We start from the raw sequence: 23,853 nt of genomic DNA, 5'->3' as shown, positions 1-23,853 counted from the left end.
AGTTTATAATCTGGGAAAACACACAAAAAAAATGATAATTATCGTCCCGGTGTCTGCTCCCCTCTAGTTGCGGCCCTCGGGAGCAGGCAGGTCTTGCGACCCTGGTGTTGGATCGGGGGGGGGCACCAAAATGCGTGCTTGCCCCGACTGATAAAGCATATAGTTGCAGTCCTGGCTACTCTTGTGGGAAGAGAAGCAACTAGTGGGGGGGGGGGGGAGCAAACGGGTCCAGTGCTCCTGGCGCCGGACCAGAGAGGGCACCAATTTCAACTTTTAACACTCCTTCAACATTACAAAGGGCGACAAAATGTGATCTTGCCCGGTGACCAAGCATCGACCCTGTTGCGACACTGCTTGTGGGAAGGAGCCTGTGGGGTCTACCCAGGGACGTACCGTGCCTTCTCGGGACCCCGGTGCAGACTTTCTTGGGGGCCTCTTGAAAAGATTTATTATCATGCAAATAAGTGAATATTTTTTTGTTAGCCCCCCATTTGCTAGAAGCAGTATTCTGGTTGCCCCAGTCCTTTTACGGACCAGGGTCCACCCGGTGGGGGCTGAGAATAATAGGATTTGGTGAACTTTTTTTCCTGAGCATTTTTCCATGCAAATTATTAGGTGAGTTTTTCCAGCCAGAAGGGGGTGAAGGGCTCAGGTATATCATTTTGTTCGGGTGCCAGGGCCGTCTTAAGACCACCATGGACCCCCGGGCCAAGTGATTTTTCTGAGGCCCTACCAGGAAAATTTACATGTATGCTCCTTGAAAATTTAACTATATCTCATTTTTGTGAGGCCCTACGTGCCCGGGTGGATCCATGCGTTAAGACGGCACTGCCAATACCTTCCAGATCTGAAGGTACCTGCTCTAGAAGGTATTGACACTGCTGAGAGGGCTCCAGCTCTGGGATCGGGACAATAACAATAATTTTTTTCACGCAATAAATTTATTACAAAAGGGCCCGTGAAAAGTCTGGCTTTGGGGCCCGCTAAAGATCTCAGCCTAAGGGCCCTGCATTATCATGAGTTGAAGAATAATGCCAATCTTTGACTTCAATAAAGAATAAAAATTCAAGTAGGCTTCGTGTAAAATACGGGAAAAACCGGGACACTTTTGCCAAAAAGTCGGGAAGGCCAAAAAACAGAAAATACCGGGACTGTCACGGGAAATACGGGATGTATGGTCACCCTATTCGGTGACGATATTATTTTGCTGCCAACGATAAATGGCCAGGCATGGCCACCCGTACGAATAGGCCAATCAAGGAACAGAATACGGGTTTTCTAACATTTTGTCTGTAGATATGGTGAACATGCGTCGGGCCATCACCACCTAGAGATAGAAGGCCTTCGCACTCTGCTTGTGACGTCAAGTAAGTAGTCCATTTCCCTCAGAATATTCAGGGGAAAAAAAAATTCCCTGCTCGTGCCAGTATCATCGTTGGGAGGAAAAGAAATGATCGGGCTCAGAATTGGCGATTTCTATGCTCCCACATCCAATCACTATTTGTGCGGTATTTGTGAGTCAATCAAGTATATTCTACGCCAAAATAAGAAGAAACGAAAATATGAAACACTTTTTTATCGTTTACTTACAAACAGAGCACCCACCAAAGATTATTTACATAGAATAAATCAGATTTCATCTCCGATCTGTGACCATTGTTCAGATCCTGAGACTTCACTACATTTCATGTGCATTTGTAAACATTGGATTCAACAACGCCGTCAATTTGCTATTAGCCTCTCGATTCCCAATGTCAATCATTTGTCTTGGATGAATTTATTAAAGGCGAATGCTGAACAATTTGTTCATGCCTTTGAAAAATATCTTTATGCATGTAACAGATTTTAATTTGCGTGGAATTTTGATTTTTTTGGTTTCTGTATTCACATCAGTTGTGAAATGAGATATTTTCTATGTTATGTATTTATTTTTTAGAATGTGAGAAGCATTTGAATGGAAAAGAAAATTCGTAATTCTTGTTTGCGTGTGGGTTTTTTTTTTAAATCTCTCTGAAATTTTATATTTCGCTTTCTCTATGTGTAATTTTTAGTTAGAATTTCCAAGTGTGATTTTTCCCCATCCCTATCATGTAAAGATTTGTGCAAATTTTACCATCTTTAATGTAAATTTTGCATTCATGTATTCACATTACTTAGGGTGACCATATTTCCTCGAGAGAAATACGGGAAATTGGGATTCCAAATACGGGCCTCGCCAATTATCGCCAAAAATGACGCCAAAACCCAAGAACCGCCAAATATTGTTGAAATAACGGAAAAATCACAATGGCGGGAAATGCAGCATTACTGCTAATTGCAGTGGATTAAAATGAATTCCACGGAAAAAATTTTTCACTAAGACAAATGTGGGAGATTCATATACTCATTTATAGTTGCAGTTATCATAATATAATTTATAAGTTGAAAATAATTTCAATCTTTGACTTCAATAAAGAATAAAAATTCAAGTAGGCTTCACGCAAAATACGAGAAAAACCGGGACACTTTCGCTAAAAAGTCGGGACAGCCAAATAAACAGAAAACACCGGGACTGTCCCGGGAAATACGGGACGTATATGTACTCACATATTTACATGTATACTACATAGCGTAAATTTTTGTTTTAAACCGGTCCTAAAGCCCGTGTAGGTATAAAGGACGTAAAATAAAGTGTCATGCCATGTCAAGAAGAAAGGAAATAGAATGTTGTGTTTCAAAATGTGGCAAACTTGCTAAGTATAACCCCCGTAGGTAGTCTCTGAATGACGTTTATGGCAAACACTGCAGAGGCCTTCTATCTCTAGGTGGTGATGGTCGGGCGCCGGGGTGCACCAGCGTAGTATTCTCTCAATTATCCTGAAAAAGAAAAAACAAAACAAGACTTTCATTCAGAAAAATTGTCTCCATTAATGATTTCAGTGATCTCAAGCATTCAAATAAAACAATTAAAAATAAAAAGAGACATTTCAATGAAACAAAAGAATAGTCGGGCTGATCAAAATCACAGTAAAATACGAGCCATTATTACATCAGAATGCACAATTTTTTTTATTTTTTTAAGCCTTGATTTTAAGGTTAATTTTTGCACGGTCTGACTGGTTTTTGTCGATTCTATGTACAGGTGGAGGGGGTTGGCCTTTGGAACTGCCTCGATCACGTATTAAAAATCGATAACGCATCCACGCGTGTGGCGTCAGGGACCACAGCACACGGAGGACTCCTTTCCTTGAAGAGAAGAGGCTGTTGGTATTACCAAGTACTACCACTATTATGTTGTTGCATTGATTTGGCTTTTTTTCGGATGTGTGCGTAATTGGCAGTTGGCATAACGCGAAATAGAAGATGGAAGAGTTTGTGGAAGAGAACATGAAGTATTTCCAACCGTTCCAGAAAGAGCTTATCAGCTTCAAGGCCTTCGTACAAGGGGTACGTTTTTTCAAATTTTGACATTTTGTTATTGACACGATTTTTTGTTGCGTGAGAATCGGCCCGCGGGGAATTTCTGTTGAATTCGGGGATTTTACTAAGGGGGGAAAAAAACAAAATTCGAATATATGCCTACGTGATCAGTATTTATGGGTAGCCCTACCGTCGCCGCAGTGGTGGACTGTTTTCTGTGGTTCCCAACTTCGAGAGGGCGCAAATGTGCTAGTCATTGAAAAGTCTCGCAGGAGACCAACAGGCCTACAACAGTGCAATTAATCTATCATTACACTTCGCTCGCAGTTAGAGAAAATGTATGGCAGATGGCAGTACTGCACATAACCATTACACAGCAACAAACTTCACGTGTACACGCGCAGTCCAACACGTACAAAGTTCCGCAGAGGAATATGGACGAAGTGCATGTGTGGTTTAGTAGCACTGCACATAGGTGCTAGACCCGAGTTGTGCTCGGTTTAAAGAAAGAAAGCATTACACAGAAACAAAATTCAAGGTCGGTTTACAACACGTACACACACATTCTGGTATGGACCAATTCATAAATTGCGTTGAGTTGGACCTCGTGGCCCATAAATGGTTGGGGTTGCAAGGCTCTAGCTCTGAGTGATTCTTTTTTTTCAGCCACATTATAAATTCACTATGAAGGGACCCAGTTATATATTTATGGGGGGGGGGGGAACACTTAGTGGGTCATAGCCCAGAGTGGAAAGTTCGGACAGGCAGCAAATTTAAGGAAGGGGCAGCCAAGAAAATTGGTAAAATAGGAGAAGGGCGGCAAAATTTCAAAATCCCATCATGAATTAACCTCTGTCCAGAGAGAGTGGGACCAAACGTGTGACCTAGAGAGATAGATCACTATCACAACAGTAATCAAAAGAGTGCTCAAGCATGCGAGTAACCAAAAGAGTGGGCTGGGGGGGACCAAATGACCAGTTCAGAGAGCGACTAAAAGCGCGACCTAGATAGTGTCAAAGCATGTGAATGACCATAAGAGTGACCTGGAGAGTGCGGAACCATATTAATGGTAAAAAGACTGACCTAGAAAGTGAGGGACCAGAAAAAGTGACCTATAAAGTGCGCAAACATGGGACTGATCAAAAGAGTGACCTAGAGAAATGTACAAACATAGAAATGACACACTCACAAAAGAGTGAGCAAGGATCAGTAAACAATCAAAAAGTGATCTATAGAGAATGTGATCATGGGACTGACTAAGAGAGAGAGAGTAAGACCACCTAGAGAGTAAGAAAACAGGTTAGTGAACCAAACACACAACTGACTCAACATTAGACCATCAAAGCTAGAGATCACATAACTATCTGACCTTACAGAATATATTCCCTGCGATTCAATGTATTTCATTCGTTCATTACCTGCGAATCAGTCAGAATGTGTCATGTGACCAACCACATCGAGTCGGCCATGCAGAGGTCAGATGGACAAAGTCATGTGATATCTAGCTTCAGTTATCTTTGAATTGAGTCAGCCGTGCCAAAAGAGTGACCAAGAGACTCTACAAGTATGTGAAAGGCTAAAAGATCTGTATCTGGTAGTGTATGAGAAAGCCTTTGAGACGCAAGTGTATTTACAGGAGCGAGCAAGTGGGTTACAGCACAGGGTGGCGAATTTAAGGAATGAATGGTCAAGAAAATTAGACTATAATCAGAAGAAGGTGGCAAGATTTGTATAGCCCACAGGTGGCAAAGAAATCTTAAACCCGGCCTCTGGACTTGTCTAGGCATAGTAAGTGCTACGAAGAGAACGGATCCGTGGGAAAATATTTCCCTGGAATAAATAGGAGCATGGCTTGACAGATCCCAAAAAGGATCATCTTCCAAAAAAACCATTGTGAAAAATGTAAGCAGGCGAACACTTCCAATGGGAAATCCCAGAGTACTACCGTATTTTAATGTGTATAAAAAAGAATCCCCCTAAATTTTTTATTGTGATTTAAAATTTGGAAAAAAGTTAAATATGTCTATAAAACTATGCATGGAAAAAATGGGTTCTTATATAGGTTAAAATACGGTGGTAAGAGGTGGGATGACGAAAACGAGTCTTACTAATTGGGAAAACATTCTAAGTGGGATCCACTGTCTTCTGTATATTTCTTTGACGAAACGTTTTCAACTATGCCAAAGCAGTGAATGTTGCCAATGTCATCCTTCCTGACAATTTATCATCTGCTTTATCCTAAGTTTTTGGATAAAACGTTTTTAAAATTTTTTTTAGAACACATATGTTATATTAAATGTGATTAATCCTAATCTGGTGATTATGCATGATTGCCCTTTATTATGCATAATTACTATTTTGGTAAGTTTGATAAATTTTACGAATTTTTTTCATTTAAAGGTGATTATGTAAAATCTCCAGCTGGGGGACTTTTTTGTCCGGTAGTAAACATACTGAAATATTTTGTTGCCCTCAGATTTCAATTAAAGTGCACATGAAACATTTTAGGTGTCAATTCCATTTTTTTAGTCTGTGTGGCAACACCTGGCACCTGGGATTTGTCAAGCCCTGTCCTAGACATATCTAGGCCAGTCATGGTCAAAAATGGAAAGAGAGGGGAGCAGTGGGGAAATAAGTTTACGACAGCTGTTTTGAACAATAGAAAGCTGTATACATGCTGTGAGGTCAACTGACCCCACAGATTCGTTTGTTTCGTAGTAATTAAGTCAAAAGTCGAGAGAAACGAACGGTTTAAAATCATAAAGGACTCTTTTTCCTCGGATCCTCCAAGTCCACGACCTTCCACTTCAGTCCCGTAAGTCGCTGCTTTTCTTGTTCTCTTTTCTCTCCCCAAGCCAAGCGTCTGTTTTTTTTCACACATCCCTTTGGTCCTTTTTTTTTGCTCTGATTTCCGCTTCTGTTTCTCTTCTCCCTTGTATCTGTGGGAGTTCATCAATATGTAAGAGTTGTAACGTCACACAGGCGGGGCTCGATTCTATGAACTGATAGCCTACATTTTTAGACTATTTTTTTTTTTGCCCTGAAATATGACATTTCTTTTAACCTCTTGCCTACTTATGAGCATTCAATTTTATGAACCAAGTTTTCAAGTCCCTGAAACAAGCGTAGACTGTTTAATATGTTACTGAAATAAGCCAGTATGAAATATGAGCATTAGTAAAGTGGGGTTTGCCCAAGAACAGGTTTTTTTTTTGTTCCTCATACAGCCTGAAAATGCTGATTGATTAAAAAGACTTGAAATCCAGGTTTTAGGCCTAATTAACCCAGCTTAATCAGATCAAACGTGACAAATTTCATACCAGGGCTTGAAAAATTCCAGGTGCCAGGTCATCATGGTGACTGAAAAATTGGCATTAGTGCCTGGTATTTTATGTTTGATCGTTAAATTGCAGTCAGAGTTCAACGCAAAATTTCCGGAAATTATATCAGCATAATGTGCCAACATGGAAAGATGGTCACAAAAACCTGGAAAAGTTGTAAAAATATACGGTCGGTTAGAGAACATTCAGTCATATACAGTCCGACAATTTTTTTTTCTTTTGTGAAAAGCTTTCTTTCTGCTAAATGGCAATTATATACATTGAACATTGAAGGACCGGACACACCCCGCTTCCCATCTCAAGGAGATATCGAAGCGTTCCCGTAAGGCAATTATATACAGTAGACTCTTGATCATCTTGTGTTGTTTTAGTCAGGTTTTCTTCGAGTATAGAAGAGGAAAACATCTGAAACACTATGTGCACAGAAGTTTATTATTCAAATGGGCTTTGTCAATCGATTTCCAGTTATTGATTTTGATTATTTGGCACACTTTGGTTTGATATGTGGTGGGTTAGCGAAAGTTTTCTATAGTCCTGTACTGCCATTCTAAGTTTAAAAGGTGCATTTGAAAAAGTAAGAAAACTTAGATACTACCAATTTTCTTAGGATTTTAAGTTTTTTTGGAGATACGTCTTATTTCTTTAGTGTTTTTTACTATTCCGAAATAAGGTAGTCTCCATATTTATGTATAATATCAGGTAGCTCGCAAACATTGCTAAGTTGGAAAAACATAAAAATGAAAAAGAAATTGAGATATGCCTTTTAGGCTTAGGAGGGCAGTATATATGAAGGGTCCGGGGGGGGGGGGGAAGAGAATGGTTTCAGTCCATAAAACCAAATTTTTCAGGAGATGGAAAAGAAAGTTCTTTAGAAATCTGGTATCATGTTTTCTGTACATGTCACAAATTCCTTTTCTATTGCGCATGTGATAGACTCTGATTGTTTTCCCATCTGCGCACTGTGACTAAAATCATTGTTCCCCTCCGTGCCATATTTTTCTTTTTTTATTACAGCGGACCGAAAACATTTTTGCTTCTGGTGTATTGCGTGGTCGAAAGAAACGGTTCCAAGCTGTAAAAGAACCGCAAAAATATCAATTTTTTTTTTGGACTGGGAACCGTTTTTCCTCCCCGACCCTTCGTATGTTTTGGCACATACATTTCACCATAAATCATACTTTTATTGTTCTCACAGTTACTGCTATTGTCGCTGTGGTGGTCGAGTGGTCAGTGATGGACTTGCGTCGCGAGGTCCCAGGTTCGAACCCCACCGTTGTTACAGTAGTGGTCGGCTGAAGTTGGTTTTCTGTGGTTCCCAACTTCAAGGCGGGAATGCGAGCCGATCTCCCCTTTAAAAAGTCTCGCCACAGAGCAACAGACCTACAAACAAGACAAATATAATTCAGTCATAACACGTCACTCACTTCACTTCTAAAATATAGATGGCAGCACTGAAAAATCAAACACAACACTACATACGTACTTAAACTATTAGGTACACACACAGTTACACTTCTAGCACAACTCACTAGGTAGTAAATCGCCCATAGATGGTGATAGACCTTGATTGTGCTCAGGTCTATCACCATCAGTTTGAAAGAAAGTTACTGTTATTTATTTTTTTGTCATATCGAGCATGTGACGTATTGGATCGAAATCTGTATCGACTTAAATTTCTGTTCAACATGTTTCAGGTGGACTGGACTGAGCCCTGGATAATATGCCTCATAATCTTCCACTTAGCAGTCACGATCATAACGCTGACGACCCGTCATCATGGCAATTTCCAGGCTGTATTTTTTATGATTTTATGTAAGTTTTATTTAATATATTTTTACTCTTGATTTCTAATGGTTTCCCCCCCATAAAAACATTGTATTAGATTTTTTTATTTCTGTAGATAAATTACAGCAGTACCTTCACCTATGAGATCCATTCATTCCCGAAAATTACTCGTACATATCACGAGAATCTTGCATCCAACATTCTCAGTCAGTTATCTTGACCTACCGAGGTTGCCGGGGTACATTCAGAGCTCCTTTTTTCAAGGGGTCCACCAAAAGCTCAGGGACCTGAGGCAGGGGTGGAAAATCTGCTACAATTTCCCATATCTGCTACATTTTGCTGCAATTCCAGACATTTGCTACATTCTGTTACAAAAATGCCAAAAGACAAAATTTCTCCTTAAGAAACTTTGAAGTTACATCACAATAAAAGCAGACTTTTCAATAACATAATTTGTCCTCCCCACAATTTTATTTGTTTGGGCCTTAGCTTGAGACCCCTGCCCCAGGATTTGGCGCTCAGGCGTACAACAGCATATAAAATGGGGTCAAACCACAGAACAACAAAAATAAAAACCCTTTCAATTACGGTTTCCAGCTAATTTTTTTAATGAAAAAGGTTGGCTTCTCAAATTTATGCGTTCCTTACAGTAATTATTTTTTAAATTACGTCAATTTTCTTAGACTGGCTGTATTTGACAAAAGATTCGCGTATCCTTTAACAGAATGAAAAAGTTCGCGAAAGAATGTATTATCGCACTGGAAAAACAGCAATGATGAATTTGTCTTCCCCATCCAGTTGTGATGCGAAAGCCCTCGGTAAATTCAGGGTGTCTACAATCATGGAAAAGTAAAGAAATGGGGGAAAAAAAAGACAAAATAAGTGAAAAATAGAGAGTGAAAACATGTACTCAGATTGAATTTTTTGTGCAAATAGAATCATTCTATTAGATTTCTAATAGTTTAATCATTATAGAAATAAAATCTAGAGAAAATAGTTAAAGTTAAAAATAATTTAAGTCTACACAGTTTTTAATCACTGTATTAAATTTCTTAGAATTTGTAATAAATATTCTAACAATGACCCAGCAAAAGAAGTAATCTCAAAGTATATTGAATCAAACTGAGATAACGATCAAGAGCCGAACTCAAAAAGAAACACTTAAATATGAAATGGGTAAATCCTGATCAAAGAAGCAAGATCAAACGTTCAAAAATGCTTGAAACTGCAAACAAAAGCACAATATATACTTGCATCAGCGGCAAAAACGAGAAAAATAATTACCTTTCTAATAAGTGTTTCAAGTCTCTCCTGCAGTGAAATTTTTTTAAATTAGTGATTACCAAGTTTAGAAGCTAAATCTAAAAACTCTTTTTCAGATTAGTTTTGAAATCTGGAATACCATATGTTATAAGCCTCTCATTTTTTGATATTGTAGAGAATATAAAAATATAAATGTCTAAAGAAGGCTCTCAAAAATTTTTTAAGATTTGAAAATTAAAAAAAAAATTCTTCTTCTTGAGGAAATCTCTATGTATTTTGTGCCTTTGGGGAGGGCACCCCTTTCTTTTAAGCTGAGATAACACAGTCTTTTAAAGTAAAAAGTAATCGTGCGTACGCTACTGCATATAAACTGTGTATTTTATTTACTGCTAAAATTTTAAAGTGATACAAAACTGATATAAATGCTGCTACAAAAATAATTTTTCCTGCTACAAAAATCAAATTTTAATTTTCCATCCCGGCCTGAGGAATTGCCTTGATTACCGCTGCAAAGACTACTAGATGGCTGAGTGTATAGTTAGCGAGCAGCCATTGCCTTTGCACATATCAGTACCATCAAGGCAACCAAATTGGCAACATGCTGCTCTGTTCGTTTCCCGCTTATAATATATTGTGTTTTAATTATGCTTTTATTTATCGATGGTTGACTTTATGCAATCTTTTGTTTGTTTTTAGTTACCTTGAACTTTTGAACTTGTCTGAAAGTCACTCCACATGAACCTTGAGCAATGAATGAGGTCTATATGATTTGACAGTGGAGGGGGGGGGGGAAAATTAAAATGCGTCTACTACTGCCAAACTATACTGTTTTAATTAAAATATGTGATCTGACAGTTCAATGAGAAAAGACATTGTCTTGGCATCAATCCTATTTTTAAAACAAGCAGCATTTTTCTCTTATAAAATACTGGAGACCCTGTTAATTTGTCTTGCATGTTGAAATAGTGATAGGTATACTCATATAAAATTGAACTCACATGGTACTGTTACCTTTACACTTACTTACAAGACAAATACAGTAGTACTACCTGCCAACAGTCTCAATTTTTTTGTCATTTGTATGAGACTGCTATTGAATTCTGATTGATTCAGTATATCTTGCAATTTAAAGCTTGAATTCCTCAGCATCTTGTATGCATGAAATTGTTTGACAGACTTATGTACAAAACACTGTTCTGTAATTCAACATTTGTTTAGTGATTGTTAGTGTAGAATTTGTAAGGCACAACCATGTTGATGAAGAATTGTATGGCTACTCATTCTGTCTCTTTGTGATTACTTGCAGTGCTCTTGGTCTTCATATCTGCAAACCTGAATGAAATGGCTGCTAGAAATTGGATGTAAGTACTATGTTGACAAAAAAAAAATACATTTATTATATAGAGATGAAAACAGTGCTTGACAAAACCTAGATAGTAGACTATCCTTTAGTAGCCTAGCAGCCCTTACTTTTGAAATACCTGTAATGCTTATGAGTGCCATAAATCAATTTGCACTGAAAAGATGAATTTCTGATACTCTGAATGAATTTGTTGCACAAAATCAAAAGACATTTCTGAAGTGACTTAAACTCTAAAACCACTAGAATGAAAGAATGGTTATGTGCGGGACAAAAAATGACATATTTGTCTTCCTTTCTAACCCCCGAAACTCTTCCACAAATATATATCTGAATGTTTCAACACCATGCTTCTGTCACCCATTTTCTAGTAAACAAGGAAAAAGGGGAGAAAATGAATAAAAACAAGGTCACTCCATCTCAGAGAGGTAATTTCATTCTGACACTTAGGATATCTCATTGCCCTAGATGTGTTGTCCTCAGTATGGAACCACCTTTTTAAAACTTCCATAATTTGATTTTTAACTATTCTTAAGTTTATTTGAATGCCTTGATTTCCACAAATAGGGCAAAATCTATCAAAAACCATCCACAGTTTTTGAAATTTTTTTTTTTATTAGGAAATAAATTTTAAAATAAGTATCTTAAAAATAGAGAAAATATATTGCAGATGTATTTTTACCACTTGCAAAACAAAACCAGTATGGCGCTACCATCTCTGATAGAAAATATAAATCTTAAGCTAGTTAATAGGATTTAATTGATTTCTGTGTGAGAATTATTTTTTTTCGGAATTTTGAAGGTGGTTTCACTGTGGGGACACTGCGCCGAGAAAGGGTTGTTTTTCAGCATTTCTGTAAATTATATAGTTATGTACAAGGGCATAGTGGGGGAACTTGGGGGTTTGGTCCCCCCCGAAATGTTAGAAAATGGCCAAAAAAAAGGGAAAAGATGGCCAATGGCTTGTTCTATCACTTTGGTCCCCCTCTGAACTCAATTTCTGGCTACGTCCCTGGTTATGTATATCTTACAAATGCTGAATTTTGGCTCCTGAAATATATTAAATCATGGGCCTCAAAAAGTGTTTGGCTCAGAGAGCCATATTCTGACCCCTGACCTAGACTATGGCCTTAGAAAGGGAGTCTTCAATGCACAACCTGCCAAGTTCTTTAATAATGTGCGTAGAAAAGCTTAAAAACCAGCCCTATGTCAATGGTTGAAGTCACCTGTCTCAGAGAATAATAATATAAAGTGATCTCATGACTGATAATTAGAGCCCAGATTATATGCAAATGCATATGTGCATATGCATTTGCATATTTTGGCCTTTTTTAGCAATAATGCATATAAATGCATAAAATCAAAGAATTTTTAGTATAAGTGCATATTTTTGAAGGTATATTTCAGCTCACTCAATTTTTTTATAACTTTTCAAACAAATATTGTTCATAATATTTTCATAACATCGGCTTTTTTCCCCGCAGATTAAATTTAGCGAATTAATAGACATTTATATAAAGTATGTTAAGAATATTAACCGTTTATTACGAAGCTATTTCTAGAGACATGTCAAAGTGTTAAATTGTTTTTAGAAATAGTGTCGAAATTCTTTTGTTACTGCTATTTTCGTTATTGAGCCGCTACAACAAACTGAAAATTAAAAAAATGCCTGAATAAAAATATGTAGAAGAAGAAGAAAATATGTAGTACATATGCGGTATATATAAATGGGAGGGGGGATATATAGTTTTTTGTAAATGAAATTCATATGCACTGAGAAATAGAAAAGATGCATTTTAAAAACACATCTGCTTTTTTTTGCATGGTGATTTTTTTAATTCATATTTTCTCATTTTTTATACATATTTTGGAATTTTTGACTTTTCAAGATTTATAATGCATATTCTGGGGTGTTTAATGTATTTTTTGGGATTTTCTAAGCATATTTCGGCCTTTTAAGTGCACATTTTGTATTTTAAGTGCATATTTTTGCATTTTTAAGTGCATATTTTTGTATTTTTAAGTGCATATTTTTGTATTTTTAAGTGCATATTTTTGTATTTTTAAGTGCATATTTGCATAGCATATTTTGCCACTTTTTTAGTGCATATAATCCGGGCTGTACTGATAATATTCATGCATTGCAAACAGTTTCATTCAACATCACTGCTGATCTGTCCAGTATGACTAGCACGCTCTAATATGGCCGCCTTATTTATATACTGACAATAAGCTGCTTGTTAACAATGAAGTGACTTAATTTTGTTCATTTTGTTTTTTTCCCTGTTTATTTTGTAGTTATATTTAATAAAATGTAATTTTCTATGTTAGGTACTTTTCAAGGCAGCAGTACTTTGACAGCAACGGGATGTTTATATCTGTGGTGTTCTCATCTCCTATATTGCTGAACTGTCTTGTCATGGTGGTAAGGCACATTTACTCAAATATTAAAGCGCATGGTATAATATTCATATGTGTGGCGCAATCGAAAAGTATTCAGATAGCTAAAATAAAAGAAAATGTGTATTCATTCATAGATAATACACATTAATAGCTTTTGAGTAGGCTTTTTTTTAATCCATGCATAGTCTCTAGCATTTAATTGGCCACTATGGTGAAAATGGCTGCAGCAACCCTAAAGCTATATAGAAGCAACCTGAAAGGCTTTTCTTCACTCGGTTTCTCACTGCTGAAGAATGAATAGTCTCTTTATATGACATAGCTAGCCACCCTTCTCTCTGCTGTATATCCACATAATTTCTGATTTCAAAATAAAGGACTTCTAGCTATTAACAGAATGCCAGAGGAGTTCACATTTAGATATGTGCTCTTACTTTGAAAGAGATTTATGCCTAGTTGCCTATCAATAAATGATACAGTAGAACTTTTATTAATGAGCTAAATTCATTCCGCCAACATGCTCACTATTCGAATTGCTAGTGTATCAAACCAAACTTCCCCATAGGAAATAATGGAACTTGGATAATTCATTTCACAATTATTCATTCATATAAAAATGACTGATAAAAACGACATTCAATGAATAATACAGCACAATGATATAATAAATAATACAATAAAATATATGTAATATGAATATTATAATGCCCTGAATAAACATGCAATGCGATGTTTACAAATTAGCTCGCTCTAAACTACAAGATATATATATAATTAGGGCGATTTATAGACTCTAGATCCATCAGCGTATTTACAGCTAACTCCTTCCCATGTTCTTCCACTAGTTCTTTAATGTCATCCTCATGCACCTCCAGTTCCATGGCCTTCCAGATTCTTCTTCTGGAGAAACAGTCGTGCTGACCAGAGACTGTAGGGTAGAATATTACCCAGTTTCAGAGTATGTGTGAGGACAAAAGCGAGAAACCATCTGATCAGGTGTGATAGTGAAAATAAACAAAGTGCAAAATTTTTGCTTGTAATTCAAATCGCCACTCATTAACCAAGTCAAAATATATGTAAAATTTAAGCTTGTTACACAAATTGCTCCACTGTACATATAATAGATCCTGCTTGTAACATACTTCAAAAAACCGTCATGAAAAACATAAGTAGGAAAACATGTTAAATGGAAAATTTTGAGTAAAAGAAGCGTTGGGATCATGAAAATAAGTCACTAAACGGGAAAACATTCCATGTGGCAACATTATGACCAGGGTCGATTGTATTATTTTAATTTAAATGGATCACTCTCTAAAATACTTTCTGATCACTTTGTGTTGTTACCTCTTTAACCTTTTAAGCAGCACAGCAGAAATCGCTATCCCCAAATGCCACACATTTTCTGATTTTCAGTTCATGTAAAATAAGGTGTGTAGGGAAAGATGTTTGCTTGTCAATGTTGAAGTAAGGAGCTTTTAATTTTTAATTAGGTTGCTGCGTTTTTGAAATATGACATCCATATTTGTTATGGGCATCATTTTCTCAGCCACCTCATTGGGCATTTTGCCTGTTGTAGCCTTGTATTTGTATTTTAAGGAGGGTTTATTTTGTCAGTGCCGCTTAAAGGGTAAACTTTTTTTTTCTTGAGAGGTCATCAACATGAGCAGTTGAACATGATACAAAATACAGGCATTCCTTTGCTTTACACAATTAATTGATTACACAAAATAATCGCATAAGATGAAATTGTGTAAAGTACGTTAAATTTAACATAAGTAAGATAGGGGTTTTCTTCAGTAGAACGAGGAAAAAGTGAACCAAACTTCCAGCAGCAAATAAATGGCTTAATTTGAATTAAATTATTCAAACTTAGAAATAAATCTTGTCAATTTAGGCTGTATGAATAACTGTTTTATTAATACTTTTTCTGCTTCTTTCTTCGCTACTTCCAATTGATTCTAGTGCGAATGTGGATGTTTTCTTTTCTAAAAAGCCTAATGTGATAGGCTGATAACTTTTTAATGAAAGCTGTCAGGATTTAGCTTAAAAGCAGCATTCTTCATCTCCAGCAACTTTAAAAGCAAATCTAGAGAATTCTGAATATTCCTAGCAAATATGACAATTCTAGAGATTCATCAGGATAGTTTTTTTTTTCAATTAAAAGTGTGGCATTTCCGATACTTTACCAAAAGTGAAATCATTTCAGATGGATTTGAGCGTTTCTTCTGTACTTGTCGCATCTACGGTAGATTAACAAATCTAACCGATTTTGTCATTTTATTTTTAACTATTCCATACCTCTAATTCGTAAGTCCATTTCAAGGATTAAAATACAACTGCAGACCAAATTTTGCATTTCATAATTTATAAAATAAACTTTTTGAAATTGTGTTACAGCAAAATCGTGTAAAGTGAGGGATACCTGTATAGTAAATTGCGAAATAGCAAAATTGATTCTTGGCTAACAGCAACTGAGTCTTCAAAATGTTTTTGTATAAAATTTCATGTTTTTTAATTACTCCAGCCAAATGTATGAACAATTAAACTTTTCAATTATCATCTTGTTGCTTAATTCAGGGCTTTACAAATCTAAAAAAAAATTTAGGCACCAAGCAATTTTTTTTTCCTGACAAAATCAATCCAAATTAGTGTATTTTTTGTCTTGTCCAGGACTCGAAGACCCCCCCCCCCCCATTCTTGTGTGCTAGCAGACACGCTGGTATAATTTCTGATAATTTTGTTCTGCTTTTTGACTTCAATTAAATTATCATAGATAAAAAACATTAAGTGGCAATTCTAATTTTTTTAATCGCAGGGCAACCTGGCACCTAGGGTTTGTCCAGTCCCAGCTTAATTCCATGACTTTGTGGACATGCCATCTTTCTGTTAATATGAAGGAAGGTTTGTGAGAATGGTTATTGCAAATTTAGATTTATTCCAGATTTTGATTCGTTCAGGTGCTCAGAATCAACTTCAAATTTCTGGTCGAATGAGCCCTGGCATAGCAGTGAAAAATGACTGGTCTTTCAGCCATTGCTCACAGTCCTCATTAATCTTGCATATAATTGAATGTTTCAGTATTTGACCATTTGTAGTGCATTTTGAATCTGTGTTGTATCAAGAATAAGACATATTTTCACAATTTTTAAAGTAAAGGTCATGCATTCATGTTCCTGATGTGCAAATTTACTTGAAGATTTTATAAAATTTGTTGCTTTGGTATCTTTTTATTGGTGAATCAGAGAGAGAGAAAAAAAAACAAACCTTGTTTTTACTAAGTAAAACAATGTCACTCTATTTGCTGTTCATACAATAGGAATGACTGGTTACCAAGTGAAGATGAATTTTGGAAAGAAAAATCACATACCTCTGCGGGGAATCCAATCACTGTCTCATTTGTATGGACTGCTAGGGGACAGTTGTCTTTCCCTCCGTAGAAGCATGTGGGGGGATTTTATTTTCAAAATTCATCTCTGCTTGTATTCAGTAATTCATACTTTGTGTGATTCTCTACTAAGCTTACATTAGATGTTGGGTGTGAAATCATGATATTTGGCCAATATTTTTTATCTTGCTAAAGCATATATAAATATATGTGCATGGGAGTATTGCTTCACTTTGTCCCCTCCTAAAAAACTTAAAAATTTAACTTCCTTGTTTTTCAGGGACACTGGTTGTGGACATCAGGAATATTGATGGTCAAAGTGAAGCAAGCGCAGCTCCGCAGGGAGTTGCGAGCGGAACGGAGCAGACAGCACAAGTTGCGAAAGGAATCGTCTTCTCATGGTAAACAACCAGAATCCTCAAATGATAGAGAAGGTTCATCTTCTAAGCGCGAGTCACCGCATGCCAAGCATCGGTCATCGTCACACTCAAAGAAAGAATGAAGTTTTAATTTTTTTTGTTACCTGCATCAAGGTGAAGACATCCTAGTTAATGTGAAAAGAATGAAAAAAAAAATGTCTAGTCCATGTATAATGTACACTAGGTACTTGTGGTAGTACGGTGATGTCTCGTCAATGCAGTTCAAATATACACATATATATGTGTTATATATGTATATTTGTTCTTTCCCTTCCAAAAAATATACACCTGAATTGTAAAACTTACCGAAATTTTGATCTGGGTTTGTTAAAGATTTGCTTGTTTTTTCCCCCATAGGGATACATACTCAAACGTTCTGTTTATATTTTTATTCATTTCTATGTTTGTTTGAAAAGACACATGTATATTGTAGTATTGATTCGTGTCAAAGCTTCAGTCTGTGTTGCATGAATTCGCAAGTATGACATAGTAACCAAGCTGGTGTTTTACGAGTGTTTAACTTGAAACAGTGTTTTCAAACTAAGTTTCTTTGTTGCTCGTGATTTTAGCTTTTTTTGTGATTTTTGTAGTTTTTGGCTCTTTACTTTTTTTTTGATTTGTATAAGGGGTTTCATGAGGGAAATCAAAATCCAATCAAAGAAACATGTGCCATTTATTCATTATTTTTTTTAAATGTCGTATTTTAGATATCATTCAACAAAAAAATCTTCGCTTGTCAGGAATATGTCACATTTTATTTTTTCTCCTGCATAGCTCTAGGCACTCAGTTTTGGAAATCATTACTGTGTTCTCTTGCATTAACTCACATGCCAGGACAAAACAGTGAAGGAGACCAGCATTCTGTAAAATTTGAGTCACAGATTCAAGATAACTCTTGAATATCCATATTTTAAGAATAGATTAAATTGGTCAATTTGATCTGCATTTTAGGGTTCTTTTTGATTTTAGGAACTACATTCAGATGCTTCTAACTTAGTTTGCTTTTGCTATTACAAGTCATGATTCATTAAAAATGTCGGATACTGAGCATATTTTTTTTGCATGGATTAAATTATAAATTAGTTAAATAGAGACATATATAAGTTGACTGCAAAGAGTGTTTATATTCCTTATCATGTGGGTCACAGAGCAGAATGTTTTACATTGAATCCTACAATGAGCTCTCAGATGACTAAAAATATTTCTCTGGTAAAAATGCCCATATTTTTTTACTAAGATCTTTTCTTAAAATTCTTCTCTAGATTTTTCTGCAGCAGCACTGGCTGTTCTGTAACGTACATGGCGGTATTCTGCTTTGAGGCACATGGGCAAAATTTGAATAGAAAGAGTGAAAAAAAAAAAAAAATTACAGTGCAGAACACTATAATACAAAATCGACAACATTAGTTTCTGAACAAATGGGAAAAGCAAGCGAAATATCTATTTTGTATTAAGTTGACAGTAACACTGGTCAATAATTTTAACCTTTTTTTTTAACATGAGTGAAATAAGTTTCTCCTGACTAATTTTGGGGTGCTGAATTCAAATATGAATGTAAAAAATCTCCATGTACAGTTTTTCTGTATGCATGATGGCCATTTTCTGAAGTAACATATACATTATGAAAAACTTGCACATCTTGAAAATGAAGATTATTGGCATATTCTTAATAACAAATTATAATATGTTTATTATGATAGTTATTTTATTATATCCATGCATCATTATATATATGAAATAGGAAAAAAATTTTTTTTCCCTCATACCTATAATATCCATATAAAGTGTACATGTATGTACACAAAACAATAAACAATATTTATACAAATTTTTTCAGTATTTTATAAAAATGATTCATTTCTCTTTCATATCGTGTTGTCATCTTTTTGTAAAAACCAACAGTGTAATCACTCATCAATGGAGGATCCCACCTGCCTCCTCCATAGTTCTAATGTCTTGTTTTAACCTTTCTCCTAGTTCATTACTGACTGTTCCCATTTTATCAGGGGAGAAAGTAAGACTTATGTATTTTTCTGGAGGCATTTGATATCTGAGATTTTTGACAGAGCTAGTGACTCCCAAGTTTTAGGGTATGCTGGCTAATAGTTTTCCCTCCTGTATGATCATGAGAGAAGCAGTTTATGCATGCAAACTTCTCTCCAGATATTAAATATCCTTTATTCTGGGAAAATAAAAAAACCCAAATGATCAAAAAGGGTTTGAACAATTTCAGTCTCTGCTACTTTTTTGTCAAATCTACAGCAAGGTCCTGGAAAATTAAGGAAATGAAAAATGGGGTTAAGGAAAAATATAAAATATTTTTGATAAAAGTCAGGGAAATATTCTCCAAAAGGTGTGGGGGGGGGGGAAATGTAAACTTGAAAAAATGTTTGAAAGATTAGGATTTTGTGAATAATGTATCTTTCATAGGGAGTTTGGGTCAAAGAAATGATCAAGCAGATTTTGCAAGGAATCTTGTATGGACTTTCAAGGTGCGTCCACATATGCTTACTCGCTTTGACTTTTGTTCGCAGTGATTTTAAAGTTCGCAAAATATTTGCTGTGTCGCTTTTTTTTCTTCTCTTCTTTCCCCTTCCCCATGCACAAACAGTTCAGACACTTTTATAAGTTGTATCTGGCTGGAAAAGCACAACCCCGGCTGCACAAAATTTAATAGTTGCAATTCGAATGCCTTTGATGTGCCAACTGTTGGCTGGTCTCAAGTTTGACATTTGTCTAGTGCTCATTGCTTGGCTAACTGAAATATTTCATAACAGAGTTTTACACATGAATAGGAAATCTTGGCAAACTATTCAAAGGCAATGTAAACCATGTGCGTGTAGATGTGCCTCCAGCATTTCTGAAAGCAATTATCTTGAGATTTAATTAGTGTTATCCAAAAATAATTCTTACTTTTTAGAAGTCAATATACATCTTTTCACTGGTAAAATTTTCTGGAAGAGTTATTATTATGAAACATATTTTTATAAGTTATATCTGACTGGAAAAGCATCATACAGTAGACTCTATCAATCTGGCTGTGCGCCAATTCGGCCCATCCAGAAATTTATACTGCAGTCGAATCCTGTTATAATGAACTCTCTCCAAGAGACCAGAAAAATCACTTCATTATAACAATGTTTTGTTGTAAAGGAATTTACGTGGTTCTTATGTAAAGTTTTCTGGATGATTAGAAAAGTTTTTGCTAAAATGAGATTTCTGCTATAACGGTATTCTTTAAAATGGGATTTGACTGTATTTAGATGGGGGGACTTTTTTCCAACTACCTTTCAGTAATGCAGCATATCCTGGTCTTATATATGCTGGATTAGTCAGTCTATTGCATTAAAAAAAACTGAGTACTATGACTCATTGGATTAATATCACTAAGTTCTATACAAATACCATTATATGTGTCTCCCAAAGATAACTTGGCATGTGTGTGTATGCATAACTGTCCATAGTTCCCATTCAATGTACATATTACTTTCATGTATAGAATATTGCCTATTGATTGATCTCATCAGGCTTTCTATGGGGATTAAATATGGGGAAATGTTGCTTTCACAAACAAGATCTTTTTGTGTTGAATAACGCAGACGATGTCTTGATACGATAATGTTTCTAAAATACATGAATCTGTACTTTTTTTAGCTTGAATATCATTACACTTATGAGTTCTTACTTCAGAAAATTCAAAGGTGATTTGAAAATGATATAACACAGTTGTCCCAATGTTCATATTGGTTTAAATATTGACTTTTTTTGTATTATTGTTGTAATATGTGTTTCGTTATATTTTTGTTTTACCATTCAACAAACTAAGAGAATTTCCTTGTGCTTCATTGCATTCATTTGTATGCACCACGAAGTACCTATTTTTGTACGAGGAAAAGAGAAAATTGTTTAAACATGTACATGTATGCCACTTTTATAATGGTGAAATGATGTATTGCACTTGTGCGGAAATTGTTGTTGCATAATAAAGGTTCTTCCTCCAAGTGTATTCGAGGAAGTGCGTAAAGCATGTTTTCAGTCATAGTTTACATTGAGATGGCCATTGATTTGACAGTTATGAAGTTGTACGTTATACAATTAATGGTTGCGATTACTGCATAATTCCGAGATAATTTTTTTTATCCTACAATGTTTGAGAAAAGTGTTGCCAAAAAAACTTGCAATAAGCTATGAGTCGCATCGTATAATTCACCCCCCCCCCATCCCAGCGTGTGCACAGCGGAAAAAAAGAGAGTAGAAATGATAAATTTCACATTTTTTTATCGCCCTGTTTTAGGGCCTGAAACAGAAATTTGCAAAGGGGCCTTTGTTCGGTTGTAAAGGCATAATTATTACTAAGGCCGAGTTCGATTTCTGTCGAAGGCGCAGTGGTGGTCAGAAGTTGTGTGTGGTTTTCTGTTGCAATTTCTAGGTGTGTAAATGTTATCCACTCTCCTTTGAACAAAAAAAATAAACAGCGATTAAAAAAGTCCTCACCACACTTGAACTCGTAAGCAACTGGTAGTTTGCCGATTGGAAGATGGGTAGCAACACCATGGGTGGAGATACGGGCCCCCCAAGCGTCAAAAGTGGAGTGGGCAGATTTAATGTATGTGTAGGGCTATATATGAATTCACATCATCGTGCCCCCCAAACTTCCAAGTCTATCTCCGCCTATGAGCAACACATACACCGCTTTTTTTCAGAAACCTGCGTTTATAGAGTGTCCCAAAATTCACAGACCCATTTCCTAAATGGGGGAAAGAGGAAGAAATGTACCGTTTTTTTTTTTTTTTGAATTTTTCTTGGGAAAATCGTAAATTATCTATCGAACAGAATTTAAAAAAATAATTACAAAATTTTGAAACAAATGGCACTGCATAGGGGCTCGATAAGTCGTTACTCAGTTATCGAGAAATTATGACTGCTTAAGCGGAGTGACGACTTGAACGAGGTGCCATCAATTTCCATGTTTACAAGTTTAAAATATAAATTTAAAATAATACACCATTTTTTTGTCAAACTGAATTAAAACTACAATATCAATAAAATTTATGAATAATGAAAAAAAAACCGAATTTCTCTGAACTTTTTCAGCGTTTAGTACACTGGTGTAAGAAATTAAGAGAATTTGCAGAGTTGGTCGATTATCTCTAGAACTACTGTACCGATTTTAATGAAATTTGATATGTACATACATTGATACAATACAAAACAAATAACCATTCAATAATTGTAATACACACACACGCATGATCGTGCGTAACACTCGTTGGAGTCGGAAGGTATGAAACAGCGGTTGCAGAATAAACAAAAAAATTTGTTAATAGGGGGTATAGTCCCCTCTTACAGATATACAGGTCTCGCAGCGTGATTTCATAGTTGAAATAAGGCAGTTTATCATTTCCTGTGGCAATTGTCCCACTCGTTCAGCAACGCTGTTTTCATTCCCGGATGGTTCCCGGAGGGGGGTTGCGAGTTGCAATTGCCCTCCCCAGAGCGTCCCAGACATGCGCTATAGGGTTAAGGTCTGGAGATCTGGGTGGCCAATCCATCCGGCTAATATCCTCACTCTCTAGAAAATCGTCGAGCAGAAGAGCTCTATGTGACCTCGCGTTATCGTCCATTAAAATGAACTCGGGGCCAACTGCACTCCTGAAAAGGCGAACATAGGGCTCCAAGACCTCATCCCTATACCTCACACCAGTCACAGTGCCTCTTTCAAAGACATGGAGAGGTGTGCGGCCATCCAACATGATGCCTGCCCAGACCATTAAACCTCCTCCGCCATAATGGTCGATTTCTCGGACATTGGAGGGTAGGTAGCGGGTCCCTGGTTCTCTCCATATGAACGTACGGCGAGAATCGTGGCTTAGGCTCAACCCATCAGTGAAGAGAACGGTCGCCCATTGATCCATACTCCAATCTCTCTGCACCATGATAAACGGATTTTCCTGTCCGTAGAAGTGAGCGGAACGCAAACAGCAGGTCTTCTTGCAAACAACCCTCTCTCATGAAGTCTTTTGGAAACAGTCACCCTTGATACACGGGTTCCTGTGGCTGCATACAAGTCACGAGAGAGCTGAGAAGCTGTAGTACTCCTGTTATGCCTCTCTATAATCGACAAATGGCGATCTTCTCTGGCCTCGTGGACGACCTTGCCCAGGCTTTTTCTCGATGGATCCGGTATCCTGGAACTGTTTCCATAAGTTACACACGACGCTGGGCGTTAAATTGAACTCTCTACAAATCTGGACTTGAGATTGGCCTGCTTCTAGCCTCCCCACAATTCGCCACCTCATTCCATCATCTAAACGTTGGTGGTTACTCATTTTTACTGTTATAATTTGAAATTAACCGATTGCTGCAAAATAACACCAAGAAATTCGCCGAGGTGTGCTAGCGAACGAAATGCGTCTTAACTTACGCGCGCTTATAAAGCCTGTTTCTCTACTGGCTCCGCCTACAAACACGTGTACGCTTACGTATTTGACGTACAAGATT

At 36.5% G+C, this 23,853-nt stretch overlaps 1 protein-coding gene across 1 annotated transcript; it reads left to right on the top strand.

The window, feature by feature from the left end:
• The first annotated feature begins 3,177 nt into the window (after window positions 1-3,177).
• Tmem18 (transmembrane protein 18) lies at window positions 3,178-21,379 on the top strand. Its single transcript, XM_089250410.1, has 5 exons — window positions 3,178-3,426; window positions 8,435-8,552; window positions 11,095-11,149; window positions 13,480-13,573; window positions 17,214-21,379. Exons 1-5 carry the CDS (start codon window positions 3,343-3,345, stop codon window positions 17,433-17,435), a joined length of 573 nt encoding a protein of 190 aa, XP_089106536.1. The 5' UTR covers window positions 3,178-3,342; the 3' UTR covers window positions 17,436-21,379.
• Window positions 21,380-23,853: the final 2,474 nt, after the last annotated feature.

Source organism: Pholcus phalangioides, unplaced genomic scaffold (assembly GCF_987345545.1).
Source record: "Pholcus phalangioides strain wild (caught in Gottingen) unplaced genomic scaffold, Ppha-v1.0 ptg000024l_1, whole genome shotgun sequence".
Taxonomy (NCBI): domain Eukaryota; kingdom Metazoa; phylum Arthropoda; class Arachnida; order Araneae; family Pholcidae; genus Pholcus; species Pholcus phalangioides.
This window is presented reverse-complemented; position numbering and strand designations above follow the sequence as displayed.

Bases quoted from the DNA above. Each gene is read 5' to 3' on its own strand.
- Tmem18 (XM_089250410.1), top strand. From the start codon at position 3,343: ATGGAAGAGTTTGTGGAAGAGAACATGAAGTATTTCCAACCGTTCCAG. The intron at 8,553-11,094 runs GTAAGTTTTATT...GATTACTTGCAG, and splicing joins TGTATTTTTTATGATTTTAT to TGCTCTTGGTCTTCATATCT. The intron at 13,574-17,213 runs GTAAGGCACATT...CTTGTTTTTCAG, and splicing joins TGAACTGTCTTGTCATGGTG to GGACACTGGTTGTGGACATC.